This window comes from Nesoenas mayeri (genome assembly GCF_963082525.1).
Source record: "Nesoenas mayeri genome assembly, chromosome: 6".
Taxonomy (NCBI): domain Eukaryota; kingdom Metazoa; phylum Chordata; class Aves; order Columbiformes; family Columbidae; genus Nesoenas; species Nesoenas mayeri.
In genome coordinates, this window is record NC_137545.1 from 32767038 (window position 1) to 32787017 (window position 19980).

At 41.9% G+C, this 19980-nt stretch overlaps 1 protein-coding gene across 2 annotated transcripts in view; it reads left to right on the forward strand.

The window, feature by feature from the left end:
- Positions 1-19531, forward strand: part of PDIA5 (protein disulfide isomerase family A member 5) — a gene marked incomplete at both ends in the record, with an annotated part of 101146 nt that extends 81615 nt beyond the window's left edge. For both annotated transcript variants that reach the window (XM_080346790.1, XM_080346789.1), the window contains 3 exons: positions 6159-6229; positions 15895-16029; positions 19451-19531. In XM_080346790.1, the coding sequence (XP_080202916.1) occupies positions 6159-6229; positions 15895-16029; positions 19451-19531 (287 nt within the window). The remainder of the gene's footprint in view (positions 1-6158; positions 6230-15894; positions 16030-19450) is intronic.
- Positions 19532-19980: the final 449 nt, after the last annotated feature.

Genomic DNA, 19980 nt, shown 5'->3' on the forward strand with positions numbered 1-19980 from the left:
TTCAAAGCTATATTGCTAGTATTGTTTGGATTTCTTTTGCTTCTAATACATTTAAAGCCTCTTATATACTTAAAACATCATTATTACCTCTGCTGACTGTAGATATTGCTTTGATGTCCATTTGCTTCCTCTATCTATTTTGTACAAATTGTTAGCTTTTGATTTATATTCATTAAAAACAGCTTCACCTTTCTTCTATGTGCTATGCTAATACAGCTTCTACTCTTCTAAGGAAACTGAATTAACCTTGTACTGTTCAGCTGCAGAGAGGTTATATTATATCACTGAGCTTTGTAGTTTAAAATTAAACAAAGCATGAAGTAACTTAAAGGACGTTTTTCATATATAAGCAAGTAGAAACCTCTGTTTTTTGGAAAGACAACTTGATTCCTTTAGGCAATTCTGAAAATTTTGCACAGTTTTATTTTAAATGTAATAAGGTGACTATTGTCCAACAGGATGCATATGTTTCATGCACTGCTCTGGAGACATTTTTATAATTGCCATCTGGTCCTATTACTTTTGTCCATTCAAATTTTAAGAATCTCTAAGCTTTTCTTTTGACTTGTTACCATCTCTAAACAGTTCACTTCATTAGAAAAACAAACCCTGTCCAAAAAGTCTCTATTTGAGTGTAATAAAGATATGTAGGTTATTCACTTGATTGTTCCATTGATTTGAAATCCTCTTTGCAACCCCTCTGCATCCCATGGGACCCTGAAATTATAGCAAATATTTACAATTCTGAATACAGGATATTATTTCTCTGGATTTATTGAGTTGCTACCACAACATATGCTTGATTAATCTTATGTCTGGTGCAATGTGCACTTGTTATTTAATATTAGTTATGTGTCTTTCTTACCTTACCTGACAAATGGGTTTATATTGTTCCTTCTCAGCCTGCTTTTTGTTTAAAAAAATATAGTTTCAAGGTGATGCGAGCACTTAGTGAGTTTTTCTATTTCCCCATGCAATATCTTTGTTTTACATCAGGTATACCAGTGTTTTGTGGCATCATGTTGGAAACCACATCCAGCTCAAGCCTGCAGATCTTTATTTCTTTGAAGTCCTCAAACAAGTGTTTCTGTGAGGATGGAGCCAGCTGCTGTGCTGGCTCATTGGTTCTGTCCTCAAAGACACCCAGAGAAGATGCTGTACTGTGCAGTCGTTCCTTCTATCAGTAAATTCAGTCCATGGAAAATAAGCTGGGCTATATATTTTCCATCACTTTGCCTCCCAAAAGACTCACTAGCTTTCTTTTAAATGCCTCTCTAATTAGAGGAGATTTAATCTGACTCCTTCTCCAGCCCCTCCATGATAATGGGTCTGAAGGAAGTCTGCTTGCTTGCTTACTTGATTTCCCTCGTCTGCTGTTCATTAGCCATTCCTCTTGGATTTTTACCCACAGAAACCATATTTTTCGTGTGCTGGATCAGTCAAGAACCAATTGGTTTTCAAGGTGAGGAATATGGCGTTGCTCACCGTGACTGTACTGCGACGTGCCTTCCCGCCCCTTACCAGCTTTACAGCATGGATGGTGAGGACGAAAAACAAACCGTAGAAAATACTGGGTTCATGTAAAATTTTAGATTTGTACTACAAAGGCAAAGAGAACTTAGAACCCCTCTATCACAGGTGTTCTTGCATGGATCCACAGACCTTGGTTTAGGCAGGCAGCCCTCAGGCCCTGCAGGCTTCAGCAGTCACGCAGAGCAGGTCCCACCATGGGCTACATGGGGGCCAGAGGGCAAACATTTGAGTGGTGAGAACATCTGGCCAAAGCTGTAATAGAGCTGTATCGTTCGCCAGCTGGGAACAGAGAATGGCCTTAATGCATGCTACTGCATGTGCATTAGATGTCAAGCCTTCTTGCTTTCCCGCCAGGTGATGCAAGTGTGTTTCTGCATTAGGAAATGAAGTTAGCTCGAGATTTGCAGAAGTGGTTAGAGGCTCTGAGCACCAGTGCTGGGATCCTGTGGAAAGGCTGGATGTTCCAGGAGCAGATTTCTTTCAGATCTCTCAAGTCAAACGCGGGAAGTTACTGTTCAGTTCACAACTGCTGTTAACCCTGTTGAGATCAAATTTGACAATGATGTAAAAATGAGGAAAGAAAATTGATAAAGCAAAGCCCATCATCTACATTAGAATGCTCTGCTCCTAGAAGTGCTGCTTTCAATGCTGCTCAACTGAAAGTACACCTCTTGGACTTGTAGGAAGCCTGTGCACCTGCCATAGCACCCAAATTATTCAAGTAAAATTAAATGGAATGAACCTTCCCACTTCTTTAGTCCATAGTGACTCACTGTCCTATAAATACTACTGAGAAGAGGGCAGGACCTTTTGATTCTTGACACCTTACCCACATCTTCAGATGCCACCAGTTTAATCTCTTTCCGTTGCAGCCCATCTGGAAAATCCTTTGTAAGGAGCCTGCACACTTCCTATCCTCATGTACTGTGCTCAGTACATTTCCTCTCTTTGCACTTTCAAATCTGGAAGATAGTGTTAACACTTAAAATAAATGTGTGATAGTGGGTGTGAAGAGGGAATGGGGAGAACAAGTTTTCCGTCTGTCAAAATGAAGACATCAACCTCTGCTTTTATTTTTTTTGGCATGTGTGCTTTAAATAGAATGACTGGGTTGGGTGACTTCCAAGTGTTTGCTGCATTTGGCAATCTTTCTGAGTTGTAACAGATGAAGTTTTGCTTTTCCATATGACGTGCTCCTTCCCCTTTTTCCGTGACTCCTTGAAACTCCTTGGGAATTCAGCACAGTGTTCACATCTGTTCCGGGGATGGATGTCCAAGGCTAACAAAATGCCTACTGGACTTGGAGTCAGCTCTGCCAAAAGCCATATGGTTGTGTTTTAGCTTTACAAGCACAGTGCAGTAAAGAAAGGAGATTGGGCCAAGAGGGAAATGAGGGGAGGAGGGATGGAGCTCCGGATCAGTAAATGAAGGTAACTTTTGTCATTTGCCATTAGAGTGGGAAGATAAGATGACAGAGAAGAGGAAATAAAAGCTGTGAGCGTAGGTTCCTTTATCAGTTGTTTTGAATTACATGGCACTCCTCTGTGTGGTGGTGTTGTCCACAACCTCAAGGCATGTTTGGTTTTACCTACCTTTTTCAAAAAGCTATAACAGTCTAGATAATCGTATGCTTCCTTTTGGCCTTACAAGATGTGCGTCTTTGCTGAGAACCAGGCTCAAAGCTCTTCTTGATGCCACCTGTTGAACGTGCAATGGTGATTTGTTGGGGTGGAAGGAACATGGGGCAGCTGCTGATGCTTCTCAGAGCCATCACCAGCTGAACAGCCACTCAGGCTGTTTTCTTACCAGACATCTCTTGGTGCCCTGTAAAATGGCAGCTTGCATTCTTGATAGCCATTGGCCTTTTCTGTGTCTGAAAGAACACGTTATTTGTTGAATCATGCTCTGGTTTTCCTGAAGAGTGCAGCCCATGGAGAACTCTTACCTGCAACAGCTTCGGTGGGGGCTTAGTGAGAGGCTTCACCAAGTGCCTTGTCCTCTGCAGAACCAGCACTTGCGAGGTGGGGAGCACATTGACTGATGTATCATAAAGGTGTTAGAGGGGAATAAGAAGATACGAAGTCTCTTGTTTCTCTTGAAATATCTTTTATTGAGAGTTTGAAAGTTGCTGTTTGGTGAAATCTAGATTTCAGGCTCAAGATCATAAGTAGAAAGGAGAACCTGGAAGGTTTAAGTTTTTAGGAGCTTTATGTTTTAGTGTAACAGTTGGAAGTGCTTTCCAGTAAACTACGGTGTGTAAGCATTTAGATGCAAACAAGTGATCTTGTTTTAGGGGTTCCTGATTTTTCTGGTTTTCTTGTCTCTAGAATTCTTTTTAGATGTTGTTACCAGTTCTGATTTATTTGTGTAGAGCAGTGTTAATAAGTCAACCAAGGCAGGCACCCCACTGTACAGGACGTTATCCAAGATGTGTCAAGAGACAGGCCTGACCCCAAGGCTCTTCAGATTCAGGAAGGCAGGACAGGCAAGTGGTGAGAGAGAAAATGGGTCACCAAAGTGGGCTGGTGGACATGGGAGCAGCCTGGAGCCTCAGCCTCCACCACCTCCTCCTTCTATTATTGCCCATTTTCTCCCAGGCAAATGTCAAACTGTTCAACAAAGTTAATAGTTTGTAAGCTGTAGACACCCTGCACCATCTCCCAGTGAAACACAGCTGCCATCAGGATAAACTGTCATTATGCTGTGTGAGAGTTAGAAACCCTTATGATGGAGTTGCAGAAGTGCCTCAGTTTCCCAGGAAATGTCCCCTTGACTTTTCAGTGTTCTTAGTTACTGCATAGACTCTCCTTGTATTTATACACACGTGTGTCATTGCAGTGCTTTCAAAATCCTATTCTGAAAGAAAAAAATACTCTAAAATTTAAAGCAGTGCATGTAAGCAATGAAATTGCCTCTGGTGAAGATGAAAGGGGTGTGCAGCCTTTCCTTTGAAAACGAGTGAGCAGTGTTTATCCACAGACACTGTTTTTCTTGTCACTACAAGAGTGAGTGCAGTTTATGAGAGGGTGGCTGCAAGCCTCCTAAGAAGGCATTTGTTCAGTACTGACTTAAAAGTAACACAGCCACTTATTTACCAGTATTTTACAATGATAAACAACAGTAGCATAAGCTGTAATTGGAGCTTGTGAACAACTCATCTGTGCTCTCTTAGGTTCCTATCCAGAAATAATAGCAGGATGAACTCTTTTGCCTTTGCTAGCTTAACAGAAGTGTGTCCATTCCTTTTTTCCCTGCATCTAAGCAAAAAATAGTCTCCTCAGTATTTGCTTGGGAAAAACCTCTTTATGCTATGTTTGAAAGAAGCAATTTGTTAAACATAGGCAGGTACATTCCTATTCAAAGCCTTACTTAGTATCGATATATTGAGAGTCATTTAGATTAATAATAGACAGTAAACATTGCTTCTGAATTAAGAGCACTCGCATCTGAATCTTGAATCAAGAGGCCTGTTCTTGTTCTGCTTGTGTGGCTTCTTCTGAAATGTTTGAATAAAGGTAGCGTATGTTTATGCAAGGGATTAACTGGCTTTTTGTTCAATGCTGCGGTGGTTCAAACAAGTTATTAACCCATCTCCTGCACAATATTTGGGGTTTTTTGTCTGCTTTGTCTGTAAAACTCTTCTGGGGTTACATGTTTTGTGGTGAACAGGAGGAAGATCTCCAAAAGGTCCAGCAGCAGTCATCCTAACCCAGTACTGGACATCTGGTCTCCATATGTGGAAGATGTGTGGTCTGTTGGACTTGCTTCTCTTCCCCTTCCTTGTGATCCCAATGGCTTGGCCCTAACACAGGCAGTTCCCAAACACTTCTGAATGTTGCCCTCGATCCTCAATGTGGAGTTTTTCTTCAGTGACTTCCTTTCAAATTCCAGTCTCCTGTTCACAAATGCACCATCTTAATTCCAAAGTCCAAATGTAGCTCCTATCTGTGGCAACAGCAGTAATAGCCTACGTGGTCATGCCCATAAGGAGGTACAACGGCAGGGAAACATTTTGTTTGTTTGTTTAGCAGGGTATGTTGCGATGGGATAAGGTGTAATGGTTTTAAACTAAAAGAGGGGAGATTCAGGCTAGACATGAGAAAGAAATGTTTTACACTGAGGGTGGTGAAACACTGGCCCAGGTTGCCCAGAGAGGTGGTCGATGCCCCATCCCTGGAGACATCCCAGGCCAGGCTGGATGGGGCTCTGAGCAACCTGATCTGGGTGAAGATGTCCCTGCTCATGGCAGAGAATTGGACTAGATGAGCTTTGAAGGTCCCTTCCAACCCAAACTGTTCTATGATTCTATGATCTTTCAGTGCTCTTAAGGGACCCGCAATAGAGAAAAGGCCCCTGTGCCATGGTCCTTACATGGGGTGTCGCTTAACTCAAAGTATAGACTTAAACTGGTTGACATGAGAGAAATTTTAAACATGTGCTTAAGTTCACGTAGCTGACACACGGTCTACAGATGCCTCGTCCTGCTTGTCTGAGAACTGGAGAACTCTTGTTTAGAATGATTTTTAATACAAAATTTCCATTAATTCACTTTGTGTATTGAGTTTGTCCCAGGATCTTATTTACAACTAACATTGATGCTGTTCTTTTCTTCCCATGTCAATCAGGGTGCCCACACTGTAAGAATGCCATTCCGCATTTTACAACCGCTGCCGAAGTCTTTAAAGAAGATCGAAAGGTAACTGGCTGTTACTAACTTCTGAGATATTTAAGAACATTTTCCACTGTTTGTACTTCACAGGCTTTGCTTATTGATCAGGTGTTAGGTTTGTACATAAAATTGCTGTTACCCTAACAGAAAGGTATCTGCATCTTAGAGGTTGTATCTTTTTGGTCAGAGTTAGCCTGTTTTATTTGTTGCCTTTTCTGTTTGATTCTTTGTGGAAGCATTCTTTTCCATGAAGCAAAACACATTCTTTCTCATTGAAAGAATAATATAATTTACATCATCTCCATTCTCCTTCAACTTTTGTCAGCCCTAAGTGGGATGCATGTGGAGAAACCACAAGTTGTGTGACAGTCCTGAAGACCTCAATCATATAACTAATCTTTGCTTGCATAGCATAAATATAATATATTTCTGTAAGTTGGCTGACTTGAGTACAGGATGTCAGACACTTCTAGGACCCTTATGCTTCTGCTTTGAAAATACATCTGATGGCTGAAGCACACCCCAGTTAATTTCCTTGCATCAGCTGAACAAATTTAACTGAGTGCATGCATGGCTAGGATTAAAAAAACCTAATACCTAAGCCACTGGATTTAACCAGATGACTAACTAGAAACCTGCTTATTATCTTTGAGTGAACTGTGTTTCATTCTGATTTCTGAATTTGTTCCCACTTCACAATTGCTTTCTATTTAGGTGTAGAATGGAAAAGATTTGGCAATTTAATAGGGAAATTGCTCTCCACAGCTTCCTGAATGGGGGAAGGAGAGAGGGAGGTGCTGATCTCCCTGGGATCCAGTGACAGGATGCCTGCGAATGGTTCAAAGCTGCACCAGGGGAGGTTCAGACTGGACATGAGGAAGCATTTCTTTAGAGGGTGGTCAAGCCCTGGAACAGGCTTCCTAAAGAGATGGTCAATGCCCCAAGCTTGTTGGTGTTTAAGAGGCATTTGGACAATGTCCTTAACAACATGCTTTAACTTTTGGTCAGCCTTGAACTGGTCAGGCAGATGGACTAGGTGATCGTTGCAGGACCCTTCCAACTGAAACGGTCTGTTCTATTTTGTATTCTATTCTAAACAAAGAGGTAATTTTGTAGAAGTTATAGCCCTATTAATCTGCCTGCTACCATAACAGAACAATTTTTGTCTTTTTTTTTTTTTTCCTAATTTTCCTCTCATAATTTCTGTAACTCAGAGAAGATGCCGTCAGATTGATAAGAAACAAATAACTCTTCTATCACTGACTGCAAAAAATTAGAAGTCCATCACTTATGCCCTCTGGCACACAGAAGATTTAGAGGCGTGCAGCTTTCAGTTCTCTTACTGCTATAAATGTATTTGCTCAGATGCCTCCTGGTTACTTGTTTCCAAGATCTCTGAGAAAGTGTCCTTGTTTTCCCAGCTTTCTGGTAGTTCCCAGTGAAACCTCTCTTTCTTCAACTCATTAAAATTTCAGTCAGAGGAGATGAAGCAAATGTACCAAACAATGTGAAACTTCTTATTAGAGCCCCAGGATGTATTAACAAGCAATCTGAGACATGGTGCAGTTTATTGGACGTGGTGGTAACTGCAGGGTTGCGAAGCTTTCGTTTTGGACTGCAGGTTATGAAGGACTTCAAGAGCTGAACGCTGATTGACGGTTGCAGCTCTTGACTCCAGTTTAAGGCTAAAGCGAGGAGGTATAAAACGTAATGAGTTGGAACAGGAGAGCCAGTAGGGAATATTAAGGCTGGTACAGTTTCAAAGAGGTGTGTATGGTTACGGAAAATGATGTTATTCCACCCCAGTGACTTACGAAAGTGCCAGGGATTGATTATCTGGGGAGCCCTGTTTAATTGTGTACAGCCATAACCTGCCAAGGTGCTTCTTGTTGCCAGTTTGTGCCCTTGTGGAAAAGAAAATAAACCTGTTAAGACTTCAGAAGGGCATACAGCTGTTCCCACAAGCAGCACTGGGCATATTCCCATGGTTCAAACTGGGCTGAACCTTCATACTTTGGCTAATTCATAGTTCTGTAGGTTGTCATACTTCTGTAAAATTACTGCTTAAGAAGGAAGATGTATTTCTTCTTTCAAAAGTTTTTAATCTCTAGTAGTGTCTTTTTCACCCCTGGAGAAAGTTGGGGGTTTTTGGGTTTTGTTTTTTTTTCACTTTAACAATGTCTGGTAGCATTTAAACTGTGTCTTCTTTTCAATACGGGTGGTCCTTTAATTAAACATTTAATTCTGCAGAAGCCAAAGAACAATCAAACACATTCCAGCCTTGAATTGGTTATAAATGGTATCTTAACAGGTATCCTTTGGGAGAATTTGAGTCTCTGCATTGGAATTTTGAAGATGAGCAGAGCCTGAAGCCGTTAAATATGTGGCCCTGCAGATTCGCTGTAAGGGGGTGGTTTTGGCACAGAACCCCCCGCCACCCCCCAGGGCTGTGTGTAATTCTGTGCTTTTTCATCATCCACGTTGCTGGAGTTGGAGTTTAAAAACGCAATGTTCGGAACATTGGCCCCAAATGTCAGTTCTTTTTGGCCACATCACTGCTGGTGGTTTTAGCAGAAATCCTGAACCTGCGCGCTTGCCTGGGGCAGTGGTGTGGCTATTGCAAAACAAGGCTCTGGCTGTAACCCATCAACCAGAACCTCTGCATCTTTCCATGTACCTGGAAAAATTCAGTGCCAGTAAGACTGTGGAGACGCTCATCTAGTGAAGCACTTGGCATATTGCTTTTGGTAATTTAAAAAGAAAAAAAATAGGAAAGAAAGCGATCTGAAGCATTCTTGCCTTGGGACACTGTGGTCTTTGCATACAGCTGCCAGGGGAAAAACTTTGACCTGTGCTTCTGTTGGGGTTTAACCCCAGCTGGCAACTAAGCACCGCGCAGCCACTCGCTCATTCCTCCCCAGTGGGATGGGGGAGAGAATCAGAAGAGTAAATATGAGAAAACTCATGGGTTGAGATAAAGACAGTTTAATAGGTAAAGCAAAAGCCACACACAAACAAATCAAAACAAGGGATTCATTCAGTGCTTCCCATGGGCAGGCAGGTATTCAGCCATCTCCAGGAGAGCCTGGCTCTATCACACATAACGGTTACCGGGGAAGACAAACGCTCTGAACTCCGAATGTCCCCCTCTTTCTTCTTCCCCCAAAATAAATACCGAGCATGACTTCATATGGTGTGGAATATCCCTCTGGTCAGTCGGGGTCAGCTGTCCCAACTTGTTGTGCACCCCCAGCCTCCTTGCTGGTGAGGTGGTATGAGAAGCAGAAAAGGCCTTGAGTCTGCGTAAGCACTGCTCAGCAATAACTACAGCATGAGTGCATTATCAATGTTTTTCTCATACTAAATACAAAACACAGCATTATACTAGGAAAAAAATGAACTCTGTCCCAGCCAAAACCAGGAAGGCTCAGCAGCTTGAATGTTGGCAATGACCACTGTGCATCAGAAAATGCAATTGTGAGGATTGTCACTTTGCTGAACAGATTGAGGAGCAGGAAGGCATGTTACTGACTGCTCCAGCCACTCTTGAAAGGGCATCAGCTAAATCTTAAAAAAAAATCTACATTTTCCTTTTGGGTGATCCTAAGGTTCAGCTTGAAGGAACTGATTTGTGATGCTCCAGCTTGGATTTGCTGAAGGAAAGGTCTTGACTCCTCAAGGCCTCTCAGTAACACATCTCTGGAACTTGCCCAAAGAGGCTGCTGTTTGACCAATCTTCTCCATTTTCACAGAAGACTGTTCTTGTACAAATGCACTGAGCTAAACCAGAGCACTGCTTCTGGGCTCTAGTGAGTTTGTACAGAAACAGCTGGGGCACAGACGGCTGGAAAGAGTGCAGCTAATGGGGTGAGCTGGGCTGCTCGTGGGGGGCTGCAAGTCAGCGGGGAAACTTGTCAGTCCCCAATGTGTATCATGCATTGGCTTTGCAGCTGTGTTTCTAGGCTTGAACCACGGTTTAAAATCGTGATACCAACCAAATCACCGTGCAGAGTTGTCCAAATGAGTTAATATTTGAGTTTTGCTAAGAATTTGATCTCTGTTTAAAAAGAATGCGTTGAATTTCTTTTTAATTAGACTCATTAAATATGGTGATGTTTGCACTGTATATCATGGTGCCTTTGCAAATGGGGCTGCTGTGAGAACAGCTGATGAATTGCAGCTATGGTAATGCTGCTATGGCACATCAGGGCATCTAATATAATCTTCCATTTGCAAGGCCTTTCACATTAAGAACAGTAGCTGAATCTCAACAAGCTTTAGCAGGCCAGCTCATAACTGCCATTAGGATCCAGAACAGGTAATATAAATAGAAACCTATGGAGTAATCATAGAGAAGAATGTGCATCTGTCTTACTCACAGATGCTTTTAAGACATTTGGCAACAACAGACTTTTTTTTCCAATAATCAGGTAATTGTCATCTGGAATTGGCTATACGTTAAAAATGTTGCTTGGAAGCATTCTTCTCCATGCTGCAATTTTATTTTAATTTGTTTTAAGCTTATCATATATCATTCCTCTCTCAAATCAATATTCAGTTAGTTATTCACTTCCATTTTCATAACAAAAGTCAATATTAGCTCCAGCAAAGATTTATTTCCTTGAATCAATAAACCAGTGTGTGGCAGTACATATTTTAACAGGTGAGCAACTAGGATTGCAGGGGGTATTGTTACTATATCATCTTATGGTGACTGGGAGACAAACTGTTAAAATGAAAGGGGTTTAAGAATAGAAAGGAGGATCTGGAAGGTCAAGGGATCCCACTTTCAATTTTCTACACATTTATTTGATCCACTGGATGTAATTGTGTTCCTTAGCTGCAAGATTCTGCTCTAGAGAGCAAAAAGTTGGTTTAGAATTCTGTTGGAAGAGAATTGTGATGCCTGATGTACGATTAGATGATACTGCAAGTATTTCTTTCTCCTTCTAATACTTACGCAGTAAAATAATAAGGCGTCATACTTGTGTTACATTTGAGGAACATGGAGATCAACAGCTACATTTTCAGCATAGCTCCACTTCTGGTTAAGCACCTAAATGAAAAGTTCTGATTTTTGCAACAGTATGGCATTTGTGATCAGACCACTTCATCTGAACAATATGCCGTGCTCTATATCCTTTTAAAGAGCTCTTCAGAGCTGGTCATGCATTGCTCACATTCTAATGCCATGTGGAGTTAAGTTTGCAGTTCTGTAGTTAAACTCCCACTTCTTTGCTAAAACCATGAAAAGCAGCTGCGGGACTTCCATTTTCAGGTAAAGATTACTTTCCAATTCCAGATGTTGATAGAGTCTTGTTAAACTATACTGACTATTGAATAAAGGATAAATGCATACTAACCTAGTATCATATTATTATTATTATTATTATGCATAATTATGTATTAGTAGCAGTAATATCAGGATTATTATTATGCATCCTAACCTTGTATTATTAATTATTATAAGCTGCATAGCAGTTGTGAGGAACTACCAATGACGTTAAGAAAACTGGATGTACTCCAAGGAACTTTATCTGGGATCCACAGTCTCTGATTGACGGTCTTTTCATTTGATAACTATTCTATCCCTGCTACAGCTACTGAAAAGGGTGGTGATAAACTTGAATGGCATTGCCTCTGGAGGGAGAACTCGTATATAATGATGTATTGTCAATACCTAAGGCGGTGCAGGAATAGCACTTAGGGTTTTTTCTTTCTGTAATGTTTTTTCCTCTGGTTATAAGATAGTTAGGAAAGCTCAATAAATTAAATTTTAGCCCTAACTATCAAAATCTCTGTAAAATCAATGTTTTCTTCTGAAAGCTGTTACGCTGGGTTTTTCCATAGTGGATACGTATAGAGATACACACACACACACATACATACATATATATATATACACCCCCCTAAGTCTTATGTTAGCATTAGAAGAGTTTCTTGTGCTCAGAGATTTTTAGAGCGTTTTTTCCCTGTTAATGAGAAGGAATTTGTGAGAGATGATGCCGAGTATCTTGGCTCCTGGGTACATATCAGGGCTGTCTTATGTGTAATCTCTCTGAGATTTCTGGTTGAATAGAGATAGTGTTTTTACAAGGCAAAGGTCTTGCTATAACCTGTGCTTTCCAGTGAACTTCCATTTAACTTGTTGCTGGAAGTTGAATATGAAGATAATTTCTGAGAGTGATATTCTCCAGAAGGCTTTAGGCAGATTTTTGTACAGGGTTTTTGGGTTGTTATTTTTCCTGACTCAGTTTCCTTCTTTAATGATGCAGAAAAAATGATCATTGATAAGAAGACTGAGAATGAGAAGAATACCTCCCTGCAATATATCACTGCTCACTTGAGCCAGGACTCAAGCACAGCCTTTCTTTTTGTGGGCTGCTTCTTTTTATGTGCAGCCTTTCAGTATAGTCATGAAGTGATTCACCATAACTGAAAGCTGCTCTTGGAGGCTCCTCTACCAAAAATTGAGTTTAATATTCACAGTCCATCAAAACACAAACAGAATGAAGCAAAGGGCATTGGTGCTGTTTACTGACATTCTGGTATGTCTTGGAATTCAGCTGTCTGAAGTTGATGGAATTTAGATTGGAATTGGTCCTCAGTCCAGAAGTGCGTTTTGCTACAAGTGTTTTTCAGCATTACTTTTCTCTTTTTGCAGTGCACTATATTTGATCTTCCGCTGTGAGACAGGCAAGACAATTAGGACTGTGATGCTATGGTAATGAGTGCATAGAGATGGTAGCAACCTCTATATTTAGGCTGCCTTAACATTTCCACTGTAAAGTAATCACTCAAGCTCTCCTAAGTACTCTTACTCAGCCACTGTTGGCAGCAGGCATTTGAAATGCAGCCTCAGATACAGTCTTGGGAATTAAATTTTTCTCTATGAAATTTTGCTCAGGTCTGTATGCATTACAAGGCTTTTCAAAATTTCCGTTTCTCTCACTGGCTGTAAAAATAACTGAACAGGAATGTATGTTCCGAAGAGCTGGGCTCAAAATGACATTTGCAGGAGCAGTGGCAAGTCCGTGGGCCTGTGTGGCAGCTTGTATCAGGAGCATTTCAGAGAATGGCAGACCACGGACGTGTCCTCCAAACACTACTCCAGATGTATGTGTCCCTCACCGTTAGACCTGTTAGATTAGGCACAGCATTAGGCTGATGTTGATTGTTGCAGCCAGATTTAGACTGGGATCTTTGTGCATAACTTCAGTGCACGACAGATGCCCAGACAGACCAGCTCAGATTTCCATGTGCTCTAGAGGACAGCTGTATCTCAAGCTGACTACTTAGCATTTCTTTCAGAAGCCACCTCCTTATAGTCCACAAATTGTCTGTTTTGAGGCAACAAACAAAGATGTGCTGAGCAAGGTTAATACAGCGTTGCATTCCCCCACTATGCCCTCTCCTCACTGGGGCTATTCTTACAAATGCCTTTTGTAAGTGAAATAGGGCTCTTTGCTCTAACCAAAGCCAGTGTAGGTGTTTCCAGAGAGATACACATAAAGAGGGCTGCTCTTCCTTCCAATGCACTAAGAGCTAATTTTCCTAATCTCCCAGTCACCCTCTAAGAACAGATGGGTTAACAGTCAAAGTAGTTTCGTGCCTCATACCAGCTGCTAAGATCTGGATGACTGCACATCTACCTTCCTCTTTTTCTGGCTGTGATCTCTCGCTATAGGATATGGAGAGCAGTGAGAAAAAAATACTGTTTTATTTATTCTTCCTGTTTTCAGGGAACCAGGACTTCCAGTATTCTTTCTACATTCATACTGTGACATTAAATAAATGTTGGTCTCCATTGTATGCTTTCCTTTACACAGAAGTAGCCAACAGGGCTCTAAATTTTGGCTGACTGCTAAGGTCAGGAAGGCATAAATACTTAGATGAAACTCTTTTGCAGTGTATTATTCCTAATCTTTCATTTTAACTGGCCCTGAATGAGTAGGAGGCTTTCTGTTTACAAAAGGAAAAAAAAAAAGTGTGATCATACTTGTTTTAACAGCTCTCAAGAGTCCTGTAATACCCTTATTAATGTTTAAAATCGGAAAACAGAAACCAAATATTTAAGGTAAGAGCACTGCTCACTTTATGTAGTGCTTTCCATTTGAAGATAGACCCAAACGTGATCTTACTGAATACTGTCTTGTCAGGCTTTCAAAGCCAAAACAAAACAAGCAAATTAACTGAAGTTGGCTTTGCCAATCTCTTTAATTACTGCGAGGATAATGAGATTGGGTTTTCTCATTTTGACAGCATCACCATGAATGTGAAGGGCATGGTGGAATATTAAGTGATCTTTTAATTATGGAAGAACAGTTCAACTGCAACCCTAAAGTCATGCAAGCAAAAGGTATTTTGATCAGACTGTTTGAAGGAGGCTTGTGGAACGGAAATTTCTACTTAAGATGTGGCTGTTATGAAATTAGCACATAATACATTGTAACCCACAATTGCAAAAATTGTTCCTTTAATTTGTTTGCGTTTTTTTACATAGCTTGTAGTTAAACCTGCTTGCTCTTCAGCCGAGCCTGCAAGGGGCTGTGAAGGCAAGTTTGTGTGAGCAGCAGTGCCAGAACTGCCGCTCGCAGGAACAGTCGGTGTGAAATCACAGCGGAAGGCTCAGCTGCCTTAAGTAGAAACCTATGAATTGCATTTTGTTTTGACATCAGAAATGTTAAGTGCAGCCCGTCCTCAATTACTTCACAGATTCAGGTTTCAAATGTCAAATGCTGGGAACTAGGGTTAGCCTGAGCTGATGCTCGGGGCTCAGCCTGTGCTGACACAGGCAGGGACGGAGGGTGCTGCTCTGCTGCCGGCAGGCTGTTCCCTGCTCAGCGTTTGTTTGTGTGACAGTAGCATCTAGAGGTTTGAAAAGGAATTAAAGCCCACTTGGCTAATGGCTGCACATAACATACAGTCCCTACCTTAAAGGATAGACTGGAAAAAGACCGGAAAGGAAAGATAAACCCAGGCTGAGGGTGCAAGTGAGCAATTTATTGCTTTACTTGCACTACTCAGTAGACAAGACTCTGGCCTCTCACCCATCCCACTTTGACCTTGGGAGAACTGAATGGAGTTTCTAAAAGCTATTTGAGGTAGAAATCATTACTCTATTAATAGCCTGCATAAGTGACCAGCCGTGTTTGTCCAAGGACAAAAGAGGAAACTTTTCTGAGCGTTAGCGGCACTGCAGGAAGGAGGTTGGGTTAGGTGGGTCATTACTGTTACCAAAGTCACCCTGTCACTGTTCATCACTTGAAACCAAAGTGCAGGAAAAACATTGCGGCGTGACAGAGCTGTGACCACTGTGCTTGGATTTGGTTTTACTAACACAGCCTCTGGATTGCCCATTTGGAGTCTAACATGATGCTCCTCGGAGAGGCCAGGAAGGTGATTTTCTGTTCTGTGAGCTGAACACACCTTGCAGCTGCATGGGCCTGGTGCTGTGCGAGCAGCACCGTGTTTCCTCGGCAGGGAGCAAGCCTCTGCTCTTCCATTTGCGTTGCTTGACCTGGTGGCCGCCCTCTGATCTTCTTCCACAGCTGAACCATTTCAAAAACCGTTGCATTTTTGGCAGAAGACTTGAGTCTCTCCTAGTGCTAAGTCTAAGCTGCAGCGGTGTAACCATGAAGTGGAGTCTTGCTTTTTCTTCTCCTGCCTCATGCTGATCTCTTGTGTTTCAGATCGCCTACGCTGCAGTGGACTGTGCCAAAGAGCAGAATCACGACCTGTGTAAGCAGGAGGGGGTTGATGGCTACCCCACTTTCAACTATTACAACTATGGGAAGTTTGTGGAAAAATATACTGGAGAAAGAGGGGTAAGTGAAAGTAAGAGTTGTCACCTGATACAAGAACTGCCTCCTCTGCCTGTACTGCCTTGCAAATGGAAACTGCAGAGTAAATTGTTACCATGCTAGAAGGATGTTTAACTGCTTCTGTTACTGTCTTACAAGGATGAATCATAGTGTACCACACCCCTGTACATCTCTGCATTAGGAACGTGCTTGGTCTATTTTAGGTCTAAATAGGTCTATTTATAATACTCTGTTTAGATGAAAAAGGAGTAGATTTCGTAATGCTTTGTTGTATATTTTATTCTCTAAGCTGAAGTCTACAAGTGAATTTGGACCAAGTGAAAGCGAAGAGTTTATTTCATGGGCTGCTGCTAAGTGCAGAAATGCCAGAAAGTACAGAACTTGGTCCTGTCAGTTCTGGATCTGGATTGTGCGTGTACTGCAAAACGTTACAGGTCCACCAGGCTGCCAAATGGTGACGGACCATTGGTTTTATAGCAGGGACAAAGCTGTCTTGTGGGAACTGAGGGAAACTAAATATCTCATTCTCCCTGAATCAGAATCACTGGAGCTCAGGATGGAAACACCAATCGTACCATCTAGCCCATGGTTCCATTCTTTTGTCCTTCTGTGGCCAGCTAATTATATACTATGAGTACAAGGGGCAGAAATGGTGTAATGCCTTCCGTGGTTGTAAAGTGCCTGAAAATGAGGGAGCAATCCTATTACTTATGTGTGTCCTCTGTCATAACTCCTAGATGGAGGTTACTTCTCATCAGTGATTGATTGCCTGGAGGAGCTAGGGTGTGCAAGAAAAACTTGGGGTCTTCAAGCTATCCAGTGATTTTCATTAAAAAAAACCTTGCCTGAAAGTTATTGCTGCTATTACAACTCACCAAATTATAGAGAAGCATGAAGGAAGATGCCAAATTCTGAGGTTCTTTGTCAGTCAGGATTGTAGGGAAGTCTTCATGGAGCTTTGCCTCCCAGTTTTCTCCAGCATTAGGACCCCAGTAATTACCATTTTATAGTGCCAATCCAGGCGTTGTTACAGATACTCTGTTTAGTTCCGATTGTGGATCTTTTCTTAAAGGTGAAAATGGGTGCAGTAGCCAACAATTAAGTAAAATTTCAGACACAGCCTTTGTATTTCTAACCCATACTTAGAGAAATGATATATGAAAGGAAGGATCTGTAGTGGCTGATAAAAAGAATTTAGCAAGACAGGAGTGCTCTGAGGCCACAGCAGTTGGGAGATGATTATCCCTGTGCTGGAAAGTGGACTGACTAATCCCCTGCGTGTGGCCAACCCTTTCTTGGGTGGAATTAGATTACTCAACAGGAACACTGCAATCTCTCTGCTGCCAGCAGCTGTGTTCCCCCTCCACCTCTCCTGGGACCTATGGTCTTCTGCTTGTGCAGCATCAAATTAGGTTCTGTTATCTCCTGTTATGGTAATGCTGGAGGCAGCACTTAGTGCAGTACCTTCCGTGGAGTTTCCAGGTCTGTTCACACATCTGTTTCAGTAACAAGGGATTGTGCTGTTAAAGGACTTCTCATCAGCATGACAACACCTTTTCAACCACCTTGGCCAACCACCTCCTACCTTGCAAAAGAAATCTCAGGAGAGAGCAGTGGGAGCCAGAGGACCTGTTTTCTGTTCCTGATTCTGGCAGTAAATCAGTAGATGTCCATGAGCATGAAGTTCAGTGTGGTCCAGCTGGTGTATCATCATTTCATGTGGGCAGGGAAGAAGAGAGGCGATGTCAGCTGCCCTGGGAGCACCGTGACCTGCTACAGCAGGAGCCACAGCCAGTAAGCAGGAGCTCTCAGCTCCCTGCCACTCCACACTGGAGCACTGGCTATGGGGAAGAGCCTGACCCCAGCAGTAGCATGTAATTTGACCTTCACACCTCCATGGGAACTGCAATTCCAGAGCAAAGGTTTTAGGGCACTTCATAGAATAGTTTGGGTTGGAAGGGACCTCCAAAGCTCATGTAGTTCAAACCCTTGACAATGAGCAGGGACATCTTCATCCAGATCAGGTTGCTCAGAGCCCCGTCCAGCCTGGCCTTGAATGTCTCTAGGGTTAGGGCGTCAACCACCTCTTTGGGCAACCTGGGCCAGTGTTTCACCACCCTCAGTGTAAAACATTGTTTCTTCATATCTAGTCTGAATCTCCCCTCTTCTAGTTTAAACCTGTTCACCCCAAGCAGTTCAAGCAATGAAGAGTCAGGACACTCTCTGACCCAAGTGTACTTTAAATGACTTCCAGACACAGAGCTTTGAAAACCAGGGTCCTCCTGTGGGAGCTAGTGATTGCCAGATGTCTTCAGATGGTGTGTGGCCAAAACTCATCAGTTCATTTTTTTTCAAGGGAAGAACAGTGAATAGTTACAGTATCACAGAACCATAGAGTAGTTGGGGTTGGAATGGACCTCTGGAGATCATCCAGTCCAACCCACCTGCTAAAGCAGGTTCACCAGAGCAGATCACACAGGAATGTGTCCAGGTGGGTTTTGAGTGTCCCCAGAGAAGGAGTTTTAGAAATGTTTTGTTGTTCAGCCTTCTTAAAAGTGTCCCAGCTCTGTGTTTTTTTGGTTTGTTTTGATTTTAAGTCAATCCTTTGACTTCTGTTGTTTCTTCTCTACCTCTTTGTATTTTCCAACCTTTATCACCAGTTCTGATTGGAGTGTTTTGGGATTTCTTAACAGTAAAAATGGTGTTACTTGCCCAAACAACTCCAGTGTTTACATATCAGTGGACAGTGTGTTCAAACACAGCAGCTCACACCTCCACGTATCTGAGCCTTCTGAAACATCTGCGAGTTGTGTCGTGTCCCCAGAGCTTTCCTTGGAAAAGGAAGCTCCTGGTGTCCAACAGCCTTAGAAGTTGCTGAAATACAGAGGTTGGCAGCTAGGCATGCAGGTTTGAAATTGTTTGACTATAATTTTGATAGTAACTTGAAAAAAAAATGTAATTATCTTCATCTGAATGTGTGGAAAAGGAAGAAGATCATTATCAAAACTGTTAGGGGATGAGGAACAGTGGCAAACGTGCATAGCCAACAAATTATCTACTAACTGCTTTCAGAATGACACAGGTGGCATACAAATGTGGCGTGACAATGTCTTTGAGCATTTTTGCAAATAGGCATCGATGACATTTCTAGGGACAGAGTTCATGGTTTTCTGTGAGCTTTAGGGCCTTCTTCTCTGTGTCCCATCTCTTCAAAGTTTGACGTGTGGCATCTGTGTGGATGTTTTCCCCTCGGCTTGCAGTGGAGCAGCACTGGGCCAGAGCACTGCACAGTGAGGCAATGCAGAAGCAATAACTGTTCCTTAGTTTATATTCTGCTGTGGGAAACAGCAGCTTAAAGTGTTCTTGAAGCACTGTTTTGGTTTGTTTATAAAAATATAACCCTTTTATTTTTCTTCAAAACCAGGAGTCTGGATTCACCACTTTCATGCGAACCCTGAGAGAAAGAGACCATGAAAGAGTAGGAAAGAAGAAGGATGAATTGTAGTTTCTGCCTCAAAAGAAGCTTTCCGCTGCACTGTGAATGGTTCCAGGTCTTTTGTTAATGCACCTGAGACTTCACGTATTCTCAAGACAGAGACTTTTTTTTATAAACAGCCATGGCCATTTTGTACAATTTTGAAATAAAGTGAAACCACTTGATTTTTAAAAGGAAAATAAATTAGAATGTTGCCATAATGTTTTAAAGAAAACTTAGCATTTTCTCTCATGTTGTGAGATGATGCCCACTGACACTCCTATGCAATATTTTTGTAGTCTGTAGTGTGTCTGTAGTTGATGTTGTTTGATAGGGTTTGTTTGGGTTTTTTTTAAGGTATTGCAGTACATGTAAAAAACAAAGTGGGGGAGGGGAACACTTTTTTTGTTTTCTTTTTAAACCAGTGAAGGAAAGTGGGACTTGTAAAACACAGATTTATCCAAATGCAGTTTTACATT